General features: G+C 46.6%; 1 protein-coding gene across 2 annotated transcripts in view; it reads right to left on the bottom strand.

Annotated features, from left to right (window-relative positions):
- park (E3 ubiquitin-protein ligase parkin) overlaps positions 1–15389 on the bottom strand; it is a 250664-nt gene that overhangs the window by 180233 nt on the left and 55042 nt on the right. For both annotated transcript variants that reach the window (XM_055064887.2, XM_050168283.3), the window contains exon 4: positions 3798–3997. In XM_055064887.2, the coding sequence (XP_054920862.2) occupies positions 3798–3997 (200 nt within the window). The remainder of the gene's footprint in view (positions 1–3797; positions 3998–15389) is intronic.

Genomic DNA, 15389 nt, shown 5'->3' with positions numbered 1-15389 from the left:
AAGAGCCTGGCAGGACTTGGTGAGGGTTGTTTCGTGCTTGCTGACTGAGCGGTTGAGTTTCGGCGTAGTTCTAACGCTTGCCGGGAACGAGAACAAAAATGTCAACTCTCCCTAAGTCACTTTGCAGTGTCCTGTATGAACCTGAACGAGAGAACGAGGCCTTCTCTGTGCGCTGCGCTCAAGAAACGCCGAAGGACGACCGTCTTCGGTTATGAGCATCATCAAGCGACATCCCTCCGGACAGCGGATGCAGTCCCCTGACCATCGGGATCTCCTTCCCCCGGCGGGGCGGTCTGTTACGTTTCGCCTACGGCGTGCGGTATAGCCGGCGCGGATGCAACGGACGCCGGGGCTTCGTTCCAAGCAGCGGTCATTTTGGCCCGTTCAGCGCCGCCGATACGCCTCCCCGCCAAGCGCGTCCAGGCGTGTTTCAGTGCCACGTGTCTTCGTGTGTGCGTGTGTGTGTGTGTGCCACGCTTGTCAAAGCGCAGCAGCCGGGGAGAGGAGCTCCCCAAGTGTGAAGCGAGGAGGTCTGACAGGCGCCGGCCAGGCGATGCGTCACTACACTCGTCTCAACTTGTCTCTCACCTCGTCCGAGCTCCGCCGTCACGTGGTCTCATCCCGTGACCTTCCTTCTTGCCCGCGACGCCGAGAGTATAAGAGCAGCTGCCCCCGGACGCCGGGAGAGAGGCTCCGATTTCTTCTGTCGAGTTACGTGCTCTCCCGTCTCTCACTTCGGTCGACCTGACCGCCCGCTCTTTTGCGATGTTAGAATAAACCAGTTGTTCTGTTACCAGTCGACTCATGCTTTGCCGGGACCTTCGGATGCTTCCAGTGCCCCAGGCCGCCAGGCCAACGCTACCCTTGGGGCTTACGACCCATTTGCAACAACGGGCGTCAGCACTGAGGTTCCAACAACTCGTGCCAGCGGTGCGATTACAACAACTCGTGCCAGCGGTGCGATTTCTAACAACCCCAAGTGTCATGTTCTCCAGATGGCTCACAACATGTAGCATATCAAAATCCCCAACACTGCACTCATAAAACCTGCGGACGATGTTCCTGGAATCGATAACAGCCGCTAAAGCAGGTGCGGTGTGCAAGTGGGTTCGTTATCATCGCTATCATTGCCGAGTGGCACGGTGATTTCATCTTACACATCAGCATACACTGTTTGAACATCTGCTTCTATGTTCAAATACAGTAGGCAACGGATTTTTCAGGCTAAAAAAATTCGGACTTGATGGATATTCTGGATTTCATAAACGTGCCGTCAGGGTTCCCACAGAGCTAATGCATTTTCTCGACAGCTTTTTCGGACGAATTTAGGCCCCAAAATTCTATGTGCTCCTTGTGGCCCCTTGGCTCCTTGTGCGTGGCTTGGAACGAGCCACACACAAGGAGCCAAGCCCCACGAGCAGAGTGTACTGGAATGGGGGAGTGGGTCCAACGGAGGCAACGGCAAGCAGCAAGAGCGAAGCAAAAAAGGCTGAAATTCGCAGCGGCGCTGTCGTCACTTGCTCCTGAAGTTCAGTCCAATCTGGTGCCTCGGAGGCCCAACAGAACCGTGCGCACCGGCGGAGGTTACGGCAGCGCCGAGCTGTCATCTGCTCGACAAGCCATCATCCGCTCGACACACCGTCGTGCTTGAGTTTTTTTCATCATTTTCTCTCAAATTTTTTTTTACCTATTACTTCTAAAAAAAAAAAAAAAGGAACACAATAAAATTACAGCTTTGCCATGAACGGAGGTTTGTCGCTTCGGTCAAACGATGACGTCTGGGCGATGTATACGCGCGCAGACGGCCCCCGCATATGTCTAGAGTTTGGTAACTCAGCAACTCGGCAGAGTGTTCGAAGGATGAGAGGATGAACACGCCTAGTACACCTCAGTGAAATAACTACTGTTGTGTAGTGGGTTGCAAAACCGTATACAGTAGTTAAAAGGTCGGACTAAGCTCTCGCTAGGCACCACGTGCGGGAGCACAATCTTCACTGCACGATCGGCCCTTTAGAAGCCACCGACTCCATTTGTGGGTTACACTTTGAGGCAAAGTATATACTGAGGCATTATGTACATATTGAAGGCCAGGAAGTATCTACGCAACATGGAAAGCCTGCGCTTCAGTCTGATGTGGCACTGACAGTCTTGCTGTACCTTCCTAGAGTACCTCAACGAGCAGCCCACATGCGAAAGACACAAGCAACAGATGAAGGCCGGTCATCAAAGAGAATGCCCTGACTATCAGTTGAACCGTCGCCGACACTGGAGGCACGTGACAGTGGAAACCTGCACGAGCTCGAAGACATAGACAACCTATAACATGCTTCCTAATTCAAGCAAGTATAAACAATGTGTTTTCCTTTATTAACCCAGGGGACCTGGAAAACCAGCTACGTCTCAGGTGTATGACGCATAAAAATGGGGAAAAAGACAGCTATTTCGAAAATATTGCAAAACACACAATTACCCTCCAAAAAAAATTTGCTGCATGTAACAAATAATGTGGACTACATTATACCTAAATGTCTAATTGTTGCCGTTATTAGGGCATCGGGGAAATTTTGTTAGCATCCAATATATTCCCTTGAGAAAGTGCGCACCATCCTCCAGTCTTGGAGGCCATGCCCACTCTTGCTTAGCTGACAAAACACTCCAGGGGATGGCGTTTTTTTCTTTCTTTTTTTGATCAGCACTATCATCATAATCACTAAATGCAGGTGCTTTTTTTTGTTTTTCCAACGTTTCGGTTGCTATTTTGTATGTGGTGTGCCCACAGAGCAAGTGTGCCTTGGAGATGTGCGTGTTTGTGCAGCTTAATTCGCATTTGTGTGATCAGTGCCACCTCTCCTGTGCCTTTGCGAGAGCCAAGTGGTGTGAAGAAACATGGCTCGTTTCTTCTATATCCATGGCGAACTCCGTTGCCCGAGATCGCCAATGTGGTGATGCTCTTGTAGACAGTATAGGGAGACGTCACCCTTGCGCAAATACAAGCAGGTCTGATCGCCTCCATGTGTAGTATGAGGGAGGGCATTATTAGATTTTTTTAAGCTGCTCTAAGCCTAATATATTTTATTCCTTTGGTTGAACGAGTTTTTCGGACTCTTCTGATTTTCGGTTCCTGTGAGGTCCGGAAAATCGGTCAGTGACTCTATTCTGCAAAGTGCACGCAGCCAAGATGTCGCACGCGGTAGACAGCTGGGTGCACACCACTAACTACCAGTGAGGATAACAAAGGACAACACAGGCGCACAGGCAACGATGCATGGAGGAATGACAAGAATGCAATGCAGCCCCACACGTGGAAAACACAGTGTCAATGGTGATGCTGTCTACTGGTTTGCCGGGGTTATTCGTTTGCCGGGATTTGACCGGGTTAGACGCACTGTGGCAGGTCAATTGGTTTGCCGAAAGCCTCCCGTCGCCGGGAGGCTGACGCTGTCGCATGTTAAAGCCATCCGGAAACTACAAATTATCCGGATAGAGCAGTGTGGGCTGTTCAAATTATCCATCAGAATTTGCACTGAAAATGATGGGACCGCTCAAATTGTTTGAATTAACCGAGTTGAATTATCGAAGTTTTACTGTATGGTCAAATGAAGCAACGGTGAGTTTGGTGATTTTTTTTCTGCCTTTTGTTTTATTTCAACCTACTCAATGATCTGATCAATGCTATCAGTCCCGCCAAGGTTTAATCAACAAAAGTCAACTGTACGACGTAGCTTTGAAATTGGCATTTTGATGTTCAAGGGTATTCGAGGGTCTTGAACACTGCTGAGAATGTTGTGTGAGCTCACCTGATGTCCAAGCAGGCCAGACAAGGCACCTGAAGGTAGTTGTAGCGTATCAGCTGCAGTACGATGGGCACGTGATCGTCAGGTGAGCCCACCATGCCTGTGCACTTGAAGAAGAAGCGCGCAGCCCGCACCTCGTGACAGATCTGGCACTGCCCCGACAGCCTGCCCGGTTCGAGTACATCTTGCCAGCAGGATGGGTCCTGCGCATAATGCAGCCGCATTCAATGTCACGCATGTTTCCACTTGATACTCCAGTTGTGGGACCATCTGCTCACTCAGCCAATGTCAGCTGACTTGTGCCTTTCTCACCTTATCCCACAGCCTCTGTTGCATTTGGCATTTCACCAGCCATTTATAGCATTTATCATGAGGATCCCCCTGAGGATCCCACTTCACAAAAGTAGCAGCGTCTGTCTCAGGGCAGCTTAGGAGATGGTGAATGCACTGAACACACACATCATCTCTAATTGAAAACGCCTATTTCCGACCTGCCCGAGGAAAATTTTCAAGCAATAACTCGAGCTTACAATGTCCCGTTATATTTACTCAACTATAATGTGTGCCTTTTTCTTAAACATACAATTGGGCCGAAAATTGCCTGCGCGGTGCAATCGGACACAACACCGAAATCGCCTTTGTAACGTTTATGTGCTTTCCAGCATAACACAAGTGTCTTGCGGCAAAGCTGCCTTTAAAAAACTGTGTGACGAAGCTGACTTTAGGAAATCAATTGCCACTGTGCAACAATTTTTCTTGCTAAGAAATCGGGTGCAAGTTAGATTTCTACTTTGTTTAGGAGCTTTAATGTCATTTCTATGTTAGCTTTCTACTTTGGACATATAGGACGTGGGCTCACGTTTGATTTGGGGGAATGTTAGAATTGGGCAAATACTGCTAAATGAATCAGCGCAGTGCACTGGCTTCTTTTTCTGCATCTTGTTTAATTCAACTCGCCAGATAATTCGATAAATTTCGTCGGTCCCATCCGGGTCGAATTAACCGAAGTCGGCTATAACGGATACACTCTACGCCACCAGATGGCTCTAGCAGCATTGCTACTACTGTGTTACTGTTATGAAAACAGTGTACAGACAGTGTCAATACAGGGTCAGGAAATACCTCGTGTAAAAGAATATAAATACCTTGGTACTACATGGATAAACGAAGGCAATAGATATATGGAAACACAAGAAAAACAATAACAGTAAAGGGGAACAGACATCCAGCCATAATGAAGCACAGAGCGCTATGCGGATACAATAGGTGCGGGGTGCTCCAGGGTATGTGGAAAGGTGTAATGGTTCCAGGACTTACTTTTGGAAATGCGGTTGTTCACTTGAAATCAGGGGTACAATCAGGACTCTATGGATTCGGTGGGACACCTCGCATTGAGCGCTCACGGGGAGACTACAAATGAAGCTGTACAGGATGATACAGGACAAGTTTCGAAGTGAGGGAAGCTTAGAACAAAATTGATTATGAAGAACGACTGAGGAATATGGAAGAAAGTAAATGGGCTGGGAGAGTGTTCAGATATTTGAAAAATGAAAAAATTGCTTCACAGTGGAGGAAAAGAACTAGGGCACTTACCAGCAAGTATGCAACCGGTACGGTGAGCAACATGGCAACATAGAACGTCAAGTGGAAAGTCAGAGAGGCTGAGGTAATCTTATGGTGCCAGCAATGGAAAAGAAACCTGCTATGATTAACTATTCAAGAGGAAAAAAATGAAATCAAGAAAGCATGTTTTATTAGAATGTGAAGATATCTGCCCAGCGGTCGAGCTAGGCACCTCTGGCCTCCTGGAAGCCCTTATGTTCAGTGAGAGCAAAGGTAAGTAAGCATGTCTGCAATAGAGATTAGTAAGAGGCAATTGGAAGATTGGTGGAAGTAGGGAAATTACAAACAATGAAGGCATACAAAAACAAAGTGCCCAATAGGGGTTCAGAAAGTTGGGTGATGGGAATTCTTCGCGAGTCTTTTTCCCCCTTCCTTTTTTTTTTTTTCGCTGTTTCGTTAATGTGCAGGACATTAGGTAACATAATTAACAAGAGCTTGGTGACGCAACCCACCACCCCGTTCCAAAGGGGATGCTCGTAGCATCCATCTACCCATCCATCCTGCTGGTCACATCTCCAGTAACCTAGTCTTAAGCAAAGGCGAAAATGTTTCGAGGCCCAGCTAGAACTCCCCATTCTTTCAGGATACTTCAGCTTCATCTATTTAGTGGGAGATGGTTGGCTACATGCCGACAAAATCAAGACCAAGTGGACACAGTGGGAACACAATGATCATTGTCCCAGTGAGATGAGGGAATAGGTCAGTGGCCCTACATATTGGGAGTAGTGCCAGTTCAGCTTGTTGAATGGGCTGGCATTCAGCTCCAATCTGTGCTGTTATTAGCTGGCTTTCTGTTGCTATCAGGTTGGGCCACTTGCAGTGGTTGTACCATGTCTTTTCAACATGCCCTTTTTGAAGAACTTGTAGGAATCCTGGGAACCGTCTCATCATCGTAGTCTCATGAAGAACATTGCCAATTAGCTAGTGCTTAACAAACACTGTGGCCTTGAAAGACAATTTACACAATGACGGCACAAGCAAGCCGCTAGAGTAGAAAGGCTTTTAACTGCTCTGCAACGAAGAGGCACTCCGTGTAGGAATGCCTTACTTGACAGCACTTCAGTGCTCACGCTAGCTAAGAGCTTCACTGGAAAGCTGTTCGTGACAATATTACAATGACACCAGCAGCCAGTCACAACAACTTTGACAGAAGTTGTTTCAGGAATCCTTTATGCATTAACCCACTAAGGTGTAAATAAGAGTATGCATGGTGGGATTTCCTTCAGATATTCATGCAAAGGGCTAGCCTTCAGAATCCTGCTTGCTGCAGTAGCTCAGTGTCTATGAAATTCTGCTACCTAGAATGAGGTGACAGTATCCAATCTTAGTTATGGAGAGCTGGATTTCAGAAGGTGCAGTATAGAAGAATGCCTGCATGGTAAGGTCAAGTACTTGAACCCCGGGCAGTCAGCATTATTCCCCAATTGACCACTTCAGTATCCCTCATAGCTCAAAGTGTAGGTTTGGCCACAAGGCGCCAACATGGCAAATCAGTTCTGTGGAAGCCCGAAAGATAGAGGAAGGTTGATGATAATGACGTTTTGAGACTACTTCGGGTCCCTTGATCACAATGAAGATTATCTATGTGCTAGGTGACACAGAGTGCACATTTATATCTCAGGGAGAATACCCTGTGCCCAATTGCGTTTTTAGTCGTTTGAATATGTCAAGATTGTAAAAGTTGCCGTGAAGATAGGTGCTTCTCTGTCACGATTATGCTTGCAGCATCGCAATCGATGATGTGTTTAGTAGTCCTGTGATGATCCACTAAGGCATTCGAACTTGCATTGCCTTTCCTGACATCATTGTGGCGCTGCTGAATCCTTCTTTTAAAATTGCCAGTTTCACCTATGTAGGATGCATCACAGCTTGGCATCCTACATATGTATCTTGTAGATCCCCCCTGGAAACCTTGACTTTTACAAAGGGTCTTTCATGTGTACAAGCTTCTGTTTTGGTTTGTTTGTTGGCACGTGTGCGATTTTTACGCCGTATGTGCCGAAAACTCTCGCCAGTGCCTCGCTGATTCCTTGCGCGTAGCGGACAGCCACACGTTTCTGCTTCTCTTTCTCATACACTGTTTCATGATCGGCAAATGAAGACCGCAAGTCTCGAGTCTTCAGTAGCTGTGAAGGGTAGCCGTTGTTGCAGAGGTCCTCCAACATGACATTTTCTTTGGCCAACAACAGCTTGAATACCGCCTTCCGAACAAGATTCAATATGTGTTACTACACGCAAATAGCGTCACTTGCCGGACTCACAAAACTAGGACAGAATCCCAGGATGGCGAGTTCTCCCTATTACTGCGTCGGAACTATGATCCTTCTGGTATGCTGAGGGTTTGCAACCTGTCTTCACACAAGTTCGACTCCTCAGAAGAATGTCTTCTCAGTCGTGGCACCTCAATGTGGGTTGCCGCCCCCCCCAAATAAATGACAAGGGCCATAGAACAAGCAATACACCTCATCAACCCCCCTCTACAAGAGAAGGCACATTCTCATGCCATTGGGGTCCTCTCCAAGCTGTCAAAGACCAAGAGTGACATGCTACCTGTTCTTGAGAAGACAGCATTGCAAAGGCTTTAGCAGAATAAGCAAAGTGTTATCCTGCCTGCAGACAAAAGGAAATGCTACAGTTATCCTTGACCGCTCAGACTACATCACCAAGGTGACGTCGTTACTTCAAGATGAAACAACCTATACCAAGATGAGCCGGAACCCAACGAAAAAGATAGAATCCGAGTTACAAAAGCTATTCACATAAGTATCTAAGTTGTGCCATCAAAAAACAAACACTTCTACTACAAGTTGTTTTGCCATAACAGGCAAGCACCTGCAATCTACGGTTTCCCGCAGGTTCACAAACCTGAGGTCCCCCTCAGGCCAATAGTGGACTTCACACACTCTCTGTAGTCTTCAGCTGTTAACCATGAAACGGTACTACAAAAAGATAAGCAGAAACATGCGGCTGTCCCCTATGCGCAAGGACTCAGTGAGGCACTGGCAAGCGTTTTTGGCACATATAGTGCAAAAATTGCACACATGCCAACAAACAAAGACAAAAGCTCTTACGCGTTAAAAGACCTTTTGGAAGAGTATTTACAAGATACTGTGCAAGAGTTGTCACGCATCCTACATAGATGAAACTAGTAATTTTAAAAGGATTCAACAGCAACAGAACAATGACAGAAAGGCAATGCAAATATGAATACCTTGGATCATCTAATAAACTATTAACCACATCATCGATTAGGATGCTGCAAGCATAATCACGACAGAGAAGGGCCTATCTTCACGGCTACTCTTAGAGTCTTTACATATTCAAACAACTAAAAACACAATTAACCAAACACGGGGTAATCTCCCCGAGATATACATGCGCACTCTGCGCCACCAAACGCATAAACGCCCACTCTTGCGGCCACTTTCATTAACAACAAGGGACACGTAGCAGTCTGAAAACATCATTATCATCGACCTTCCTGAACCTTGTGGGCTTCCGCAGAACTGATTTACCAAGTTGGCACCTCATGATCAAACCTACATGTGAGCTACGAAGGTATGATACTGAAGTGGTCAAATGTGGAATAATGTTAACCACCTGGGGTTCAACTACTTGACCTTACCATGCAGGCATTCTATCATTCTGCGCCTACCGAAATGCAGTTCCCTACAACTAAGATTGGATACTGTCCCCTCATTCTAAGCACAGTAAAGCCTCCTTAAACCGTACCCGCCTACACAGTAGTTTCGTTTTAGAAGTATTAACGCTTTGAGGGTCAATGACGTAAATATACGGCGCCGCGAAGAAATGGTCGATGCCATATACTTACGGTGCCGTCTGTACGCTTAAAAAGCGCGCCAAATTTCTAGCTTTTTTTTTTCTGTTATGTGCTGCCATTATGTGAAAATACAGGGATTGTTTTTTTCACGTCTCCCTCTCTCGGTTTTCGTTGCATGGTTTGTTTTAGCGCTAGTTCGCTACCGCGTGTCTATATAGTACCGCACGCACGGGCAGATGGCGGTTTGGGCTTTGTTCCGCGGGCGGTTTCGGCTTCTTGCACTTGCAAAACTAATAGCTATCTCTTTGCTAATCGCTCAAAGGGTGACCGCTTGTTTCTCGCTCGTTTAGTGCTCACGGGGGTGCGCATAGGAAGGATGCCACCGCGCATGCGTTTCTGTTGCTTTTCTTTCGTTTTTTTTTTGGGACTTGCGAAAACTAATTGCCTCTGGTTGGCGATAAGATGAAGATTAGCACAAGTTTGTCACATGTTTTGCTTTTTTGATGGGCACACAGCCACACAGTTCTTTTAGTATGAGCACCTATGCAGTTCGGTTGTGCTATGGATGTACATATTAGTGTAAGAGCAGGAACATTTGAATCTTGCGAAATATTCTCGTGTGCAGATTTTCAAAGCTTTGAACTATAACAATGCATTACATTTTCAATTCTTATCAGTTTATTTCCTTTTTTTACTGTTGTTATTCATGAATTAAGAGTACATATATACCAACGCAAAATATTTTTTTCTCACTTTACGGTCACCCTAGAAAAATTACGGTTCATTTTTTTCGAAGTAACTCCCTAAGAGGAATTGGAATCTGCAATAAAAATAATCGACCCTGGGCGGTCGCATATGGGGAAAAAAATCGACCCTCAAAGGGTTAAGGTCAGATCCCCGACTCAGCGGTCACTGAACACAGTGTGTTTTGTATCCGCATGAACTGTACTAGCTTATTGCGTATGTATCAATTAAAACATAGTGTTTCCACTTTTCATCGCGCAATAATGGCGGTACGTCATCCCCATCAGGCAGCCCGGTAGAACAAACCTCAGAGATACAAAAAATGGCCTCCAAGCAGGCTGTGCCTTTGCGCTTCAAGCTACATCAACATCATTTCAGCGCCGTGCCAGAGAGCATTGTGGCGTCGTGCAAGCTAGGACTCGCGTCATGCCGAAGCTCGGATAAAAAACACTGGGTGGTCAGCATAGAAGAAAAATTGGACATCGTTTGTGCTATCGAATGTGGCACAAAGTCAGCGGTCTCACGCAACAGGGATCTACCATTGACTGCAGTATGTGGCATTTGGAATGCAAAGAAGTTGCTCAGCAGCGTTGCTGTGACCGCGAAAAGATGTCGGCTATGAGGTTCAACTTTTCGCCATCGTTGCCTCTGTTGTTGCCATAGTGTTGCCTAACAACAGTGATGAGAACAGCACGGGAAGCAACAGTACAGGCGATTCTGGGCCGACAGTGGCAGAAGCTGTGCATTATGTCAGCCTCATGAATGCAATCGTCGCAATGAGAACAGCACCCCACAATAAAAAAGGCACCCTGCGACTTCTGCAGCGCCACCATGCCCGTGCACAGAGAATATGTAATGCCAATGAGGAAACTGCCATGCGAGTGTCTGCCGAGAAGAGAGGGCTGGCTGAAAAGCTGGCTGGCAGCTTCAGTAAGTTTGAGGCCGCTGTCGTGCTACTAGGCCATGCGAGTGTTTGCCGAGAAGAGGGGGCTGGCTGAAAAGCTGGCTCGCACCTTCAGTAACTTTGAGACAGCTGTCGTGCTACTAGGCTATGCGAGTGTCTGCCGAGAAGAGGGGGGCTGGCTGAAAAGCTGGCTCGCAGCTTCAGTAACTTTGAGACTGCTGTCGTGCTACTAGGCTATGCGAGTGTTTGCCGAGAAGAGGGGGCTGGCTGAAAAGCTGGCTCGCAGCTTCAGTAACTTTGAGACTGCTGTTGTGCTACTAGGCCACCATGGCATCAAACGAAAATAAACACTTTTGTCGCGCAAAGTGAATAAATACTGCATGTTTTTGCTATTTCATCGCACTCTCTTGGAGTTTCGTTTTTGACAGGCAAGTGGGCGATCTCACGCTATTTTGGTTAAGCAGTACTACTGTTTAGCTCCGGCTGACTACAGTTTATCGTAGTTTCACTGTATCAAAATTTCATAGGCATTGAACTACTGCAGCAAGCAGGATTCTGAAGACTGGCCCTTTGCGTAAATAGTTAACGAAAATTCCACCCCGCATACTTTTATTTACACCTTGGTGGGTTAATGCATAAAGGATCCCTGAAACAACTTCTGTCAAAGCTGTTATGACCAACTGTCGGTGTCATTGTAATATTGTCAAGAACAGCTTTCCAGTGAAGTTCTTAGCCAGCATGAGCCCAGAAATGCTGTCAAGTAAGGCATTCCTGCAAAGAGCACCTTTTTTGTTGCAGAGCAGTTAAAAACCTTTATACTCAAGCGACTTGGCTGTGCTGTCATTGCGTAAATTGTTTTTCAAGGTCAGAGTGTTTATTAAGCACTCTGGCCTTGAAACACTAGGTTACTGGAGATGTGAACAGCAGTAGCAATGCTGCTAGTGCCATCTGGTGGTGTAGAGTGTATCCATTATGGCCAACTTCCGTTAATTCGACCTAGACAGAACCGATAAAATTTAATAAATTATCTGGCAAGTTGAATTAAACAAAATGCAGAAATAAAGCCAAGACACAGTGCCGAATCATTTAGCAGTATTTACCCCATTTTAACGTGCCCCCAAATCAAATGTGAGCCCACTTCCTATATGTCCAAAGTAGAACACCAACATAGAAATGATATTACATTTCCTAGACAAAGAAATGTAAATATAAGAAAGGAATATATGTAACAATTGCATTTGAGCAACTGTTGCTCAAATGCAAGCAGTTTTGTGAAAACCGTTACGCCGCACGGTCTTTAGTCAGCTTCGCCGCAATACACCTTTGTCTTGCGGTAAAGCATATGATCATTGCAAAAGCGGTTTTCGCTTTTTGTTCAATTGTACCGCGCAGGCAATTATCCCAATTTTCTTTTTTTTTTTAAATTACAGTGACGTTTCACTTTGTGAACTTGAATAACGTGCAAGCACGTGTGGGTGCCATTCCTATATAATTGTAATAGCAATTATATCAACACTCCAGGCTCATTTCTGCCGTCGTCGTCGCCTTGATGTTTCGTATAAAGTCCAAGGGCGATAAAGGTTCGTCCTCACTTGCGGAAATAAGCGCGCGCAAGGCGGCGCGCTTAAAAACACGCGCCGTGTTCCGAAGGCCACACCACTGCGCGTTCGCGGTTGCGGAGAGTGGCGGGCAGGCGACAGTTCTCACCTTCTCTCAAGATGCCTCGGGAGCCCGCGAGAATTCTCACGCATTTCAGTCGTTGTTTCTCCCCGGCCGCTAGGACACGATTATAAACACGGCGCGCACACCGGTCAGGCTCGCCGGCGAGAGCATCAACATCACCGCCCATGTGACAGCTTCGGCGCATGTGATTGGCTCGCTCAGGTTTGCGGAAATGCGGCACCGAAAAAAAAATGTGTTCGAGACCCACCCTCGTGCGGCAGAGAATTCTTGCTGCAAAAGCGCCTTTTGCGGTGCGTGTTTTTAAGCACGCCGCCTTGTGCGCGCTTATTTCCGCAAGTGAGGACGTACCTTAACACTATCCCGGCGCACCGTATGCTGTATGTGGAAGTGAAAGCGAGCAACGGCGAGCCAACGATAGCTGCTAAATCTTGCGTGCACAAGAGAGGAAAGCGTAATTAAGAAGGGTGTAGGAGTGGGCTTGTTGGTAAAGCAGATACCTCGGGCTATTGTTGCCACATCGAATTTGGTATGGTTTTGTCGCAGTGTTCTGCGTATAATTGGTGTGCTAGTGTCTGGCTATATAACTTGCTATGCTTTCTGAAAAGAAAATAAACTGTTGGAAGTTAGCGTTATGTTCTCTATTCTGTTCCCTCTGTTGTTCTTGCACTGTTATTCAAACTTTAAAGAGGAAAATGGCGAGACTGCGCGCTGTCTTCCGTTGCGTGCATGGTCCCGGGGGGAGGGCGGCGTTGTGCTCCGCCAGCAACTGCGTATTCCGTGGCCGCATGCACGTTATCTTGAAAGTGACCTGCAGAGTATAGGTGTATCAACGGCGCCGATGGCTTATAGCTGCAACGGCGCTGTGCTACACCACTGAGTTTGCATTGAAGCAATAGACAGCACGAAGGTCACTTCACTCGGTGCTTCTGCCGCACTTCTTCATGGTAGCATTTTGACAGCAAGTGTCCGCAGTCATCGAGTGTGATGTGTTTATGTCTGCTTGTACACACTGACACTATACTTGTTAATTTAGTTAGTAAGCGAATGTTTGGAAGTTTATACGGCAGATAAAACCACTATCCTTAATTCGTATAGCTGTCTACTAATTTGCTATCGTAATCGATACATTCTATCCGGTGTTGTGCTTCCAGGCTTTGCACAAGACACTGCACTGGACGTCCAAACGGGCTTCATACTGTTGAGGAGTTTCTAAGCTACGGCATCTTGCCTAGTACACCCGCATTGTCGCAAGCTGCATAGCACGTTTCTAGGGAATCTCCTGGTCATGCGAAGCCCGCGACTTTTGCCGGACTTGTTTAGCTTGTGCCTAGCCTTGGTGACGACTTCAGGGTCGGTCAACTTGCGGTCGGCCTGCCGCCGCTTGCGTTGCTGCTCCGTCCTCCCTTGGCGCACAGCCACTCGGAACCCGGAACCTCCATAGTGCTCACACAACCTGTAGCAACTAATAGAGGAGGTCAACCCAGTGCGCCTCCGCCTACCTTCCTCTTCTGCGACGCTTCGCCTCGTTTCTAAAGGCTTTAGTTTCTCCATCCCTCGTTCACTCAATGTTACCAACACTTTCCCCAAGGTGGCGTTACTTTGCTGTGCACTCTGTAAAATATATAACGACTAAAAGTAGCAGGAATGCAGCTGTGATGAAAAATAGGGAACTGTGGAGTTACAATAGGTACAAAGTGGTGAGAGGGATTTCGAAAGGGGTGATTGTCCCTAGTCTGACTTTCAGCAATGCAGTCCTGCGCATGAGATCAGAGGTTTGAGCAAGGATGGAAATTAGGCAATGAGGGGTAGGTATGTTTGCTTTGGGACCACATGGAAATACACCAAATCAGGGAGTGCAGGGTGACATGGGATGGACATCATTCGAAGGCAGGGAAGCTAACAGCAAGCAACATAGAATTTAGTAGCGATTTAGAGAAATGGCAGGAAAGCGGTGGGCAAGGAAAGATTTCAGTTACTCGTACATGAGGAATGTTGACACAAAATAGAGGAAGCAAGGCAAGAAACATCGCTTAAGAAAAAGGTTAAAGAAACAGAGAAGGGTCTGTGGAAAACAGGGATGCAAACGACATCAGCACTGGGAACATACACAACTTTCAAGCAGGAAATTGCCAAAGAAAATATCTACGATAATTCTAGGAGAAGCTCTTTGTTTATAGAAGCAATGACAGGAGTACTGCAGACTAAAACATACCGAGTCAAGCACAAAGGGATAGACACGTCATGTGGTGCGTGTGGAGAGGGAGAAGAAGTGGCTGAACACCTGATACTTTTCTGTAAAGGGATTCACCCTACAGTTCAATGCAACGGGGCAGTCTTCTTCAAAGCATTGGGGTTTAGGGACAGTGAAGGAAAAATAGGCTTTGAGCAGGCAGAAATAACCAAACGGAGGTTATCTGATTGGGGGCTAAAATCAAGGCAAGAGTGAAATTTCCTCCTCCACTAAGTAAAAAAATATATTATTAGTCACAGCTAGGTGGCGTGTGTTGCTGCCCAATTTAAAGAGTTCAACCTTATCCATCCATCCATCCATCCTCTAGAGTCACTGGAAAAAAATTTTGCAGTACCACCACAGAACACTTATATAAACTTAGAGAAAGGAAACTGTACCTTCCTTAGTGCAAAGGAAATAAGAGTAGCGGTGGCGTTATTAACTAAAGTATGCGACCAAGAGATGGTACCAGCCAAATCAAAACTAATATCATTATTACATAGTGAGCAATATGGCCGCTACAGTAGCGGCTGGTGGGGCTCATCGTGCTGCTCGCTCGCTGGTTTTGGGTGCTTTGTTATTGCTTTCAAGATGGTATTCGTGTGTACGGTACTCTAACATGAATACAGA

This window comes from Dermacentor andersoni, chromosome 1 (assembly GCF_023375885.2).
Source record: "Dermacentor andersoni chromosome 1, qqDerAnde1_hic_scaffold, whole genome shotgun sequence".
Classification (NCBI taxonomy): domain Eukaryota; kingdom Metazoa; phylum Arthropoda; class Arachnida; order Ixodida; family Ixodidae; genus Dermacentor; species Dermacentor andersoni.
This window is presented reverse-complemented; position numbering and strand designations above follow the sequence as displayed.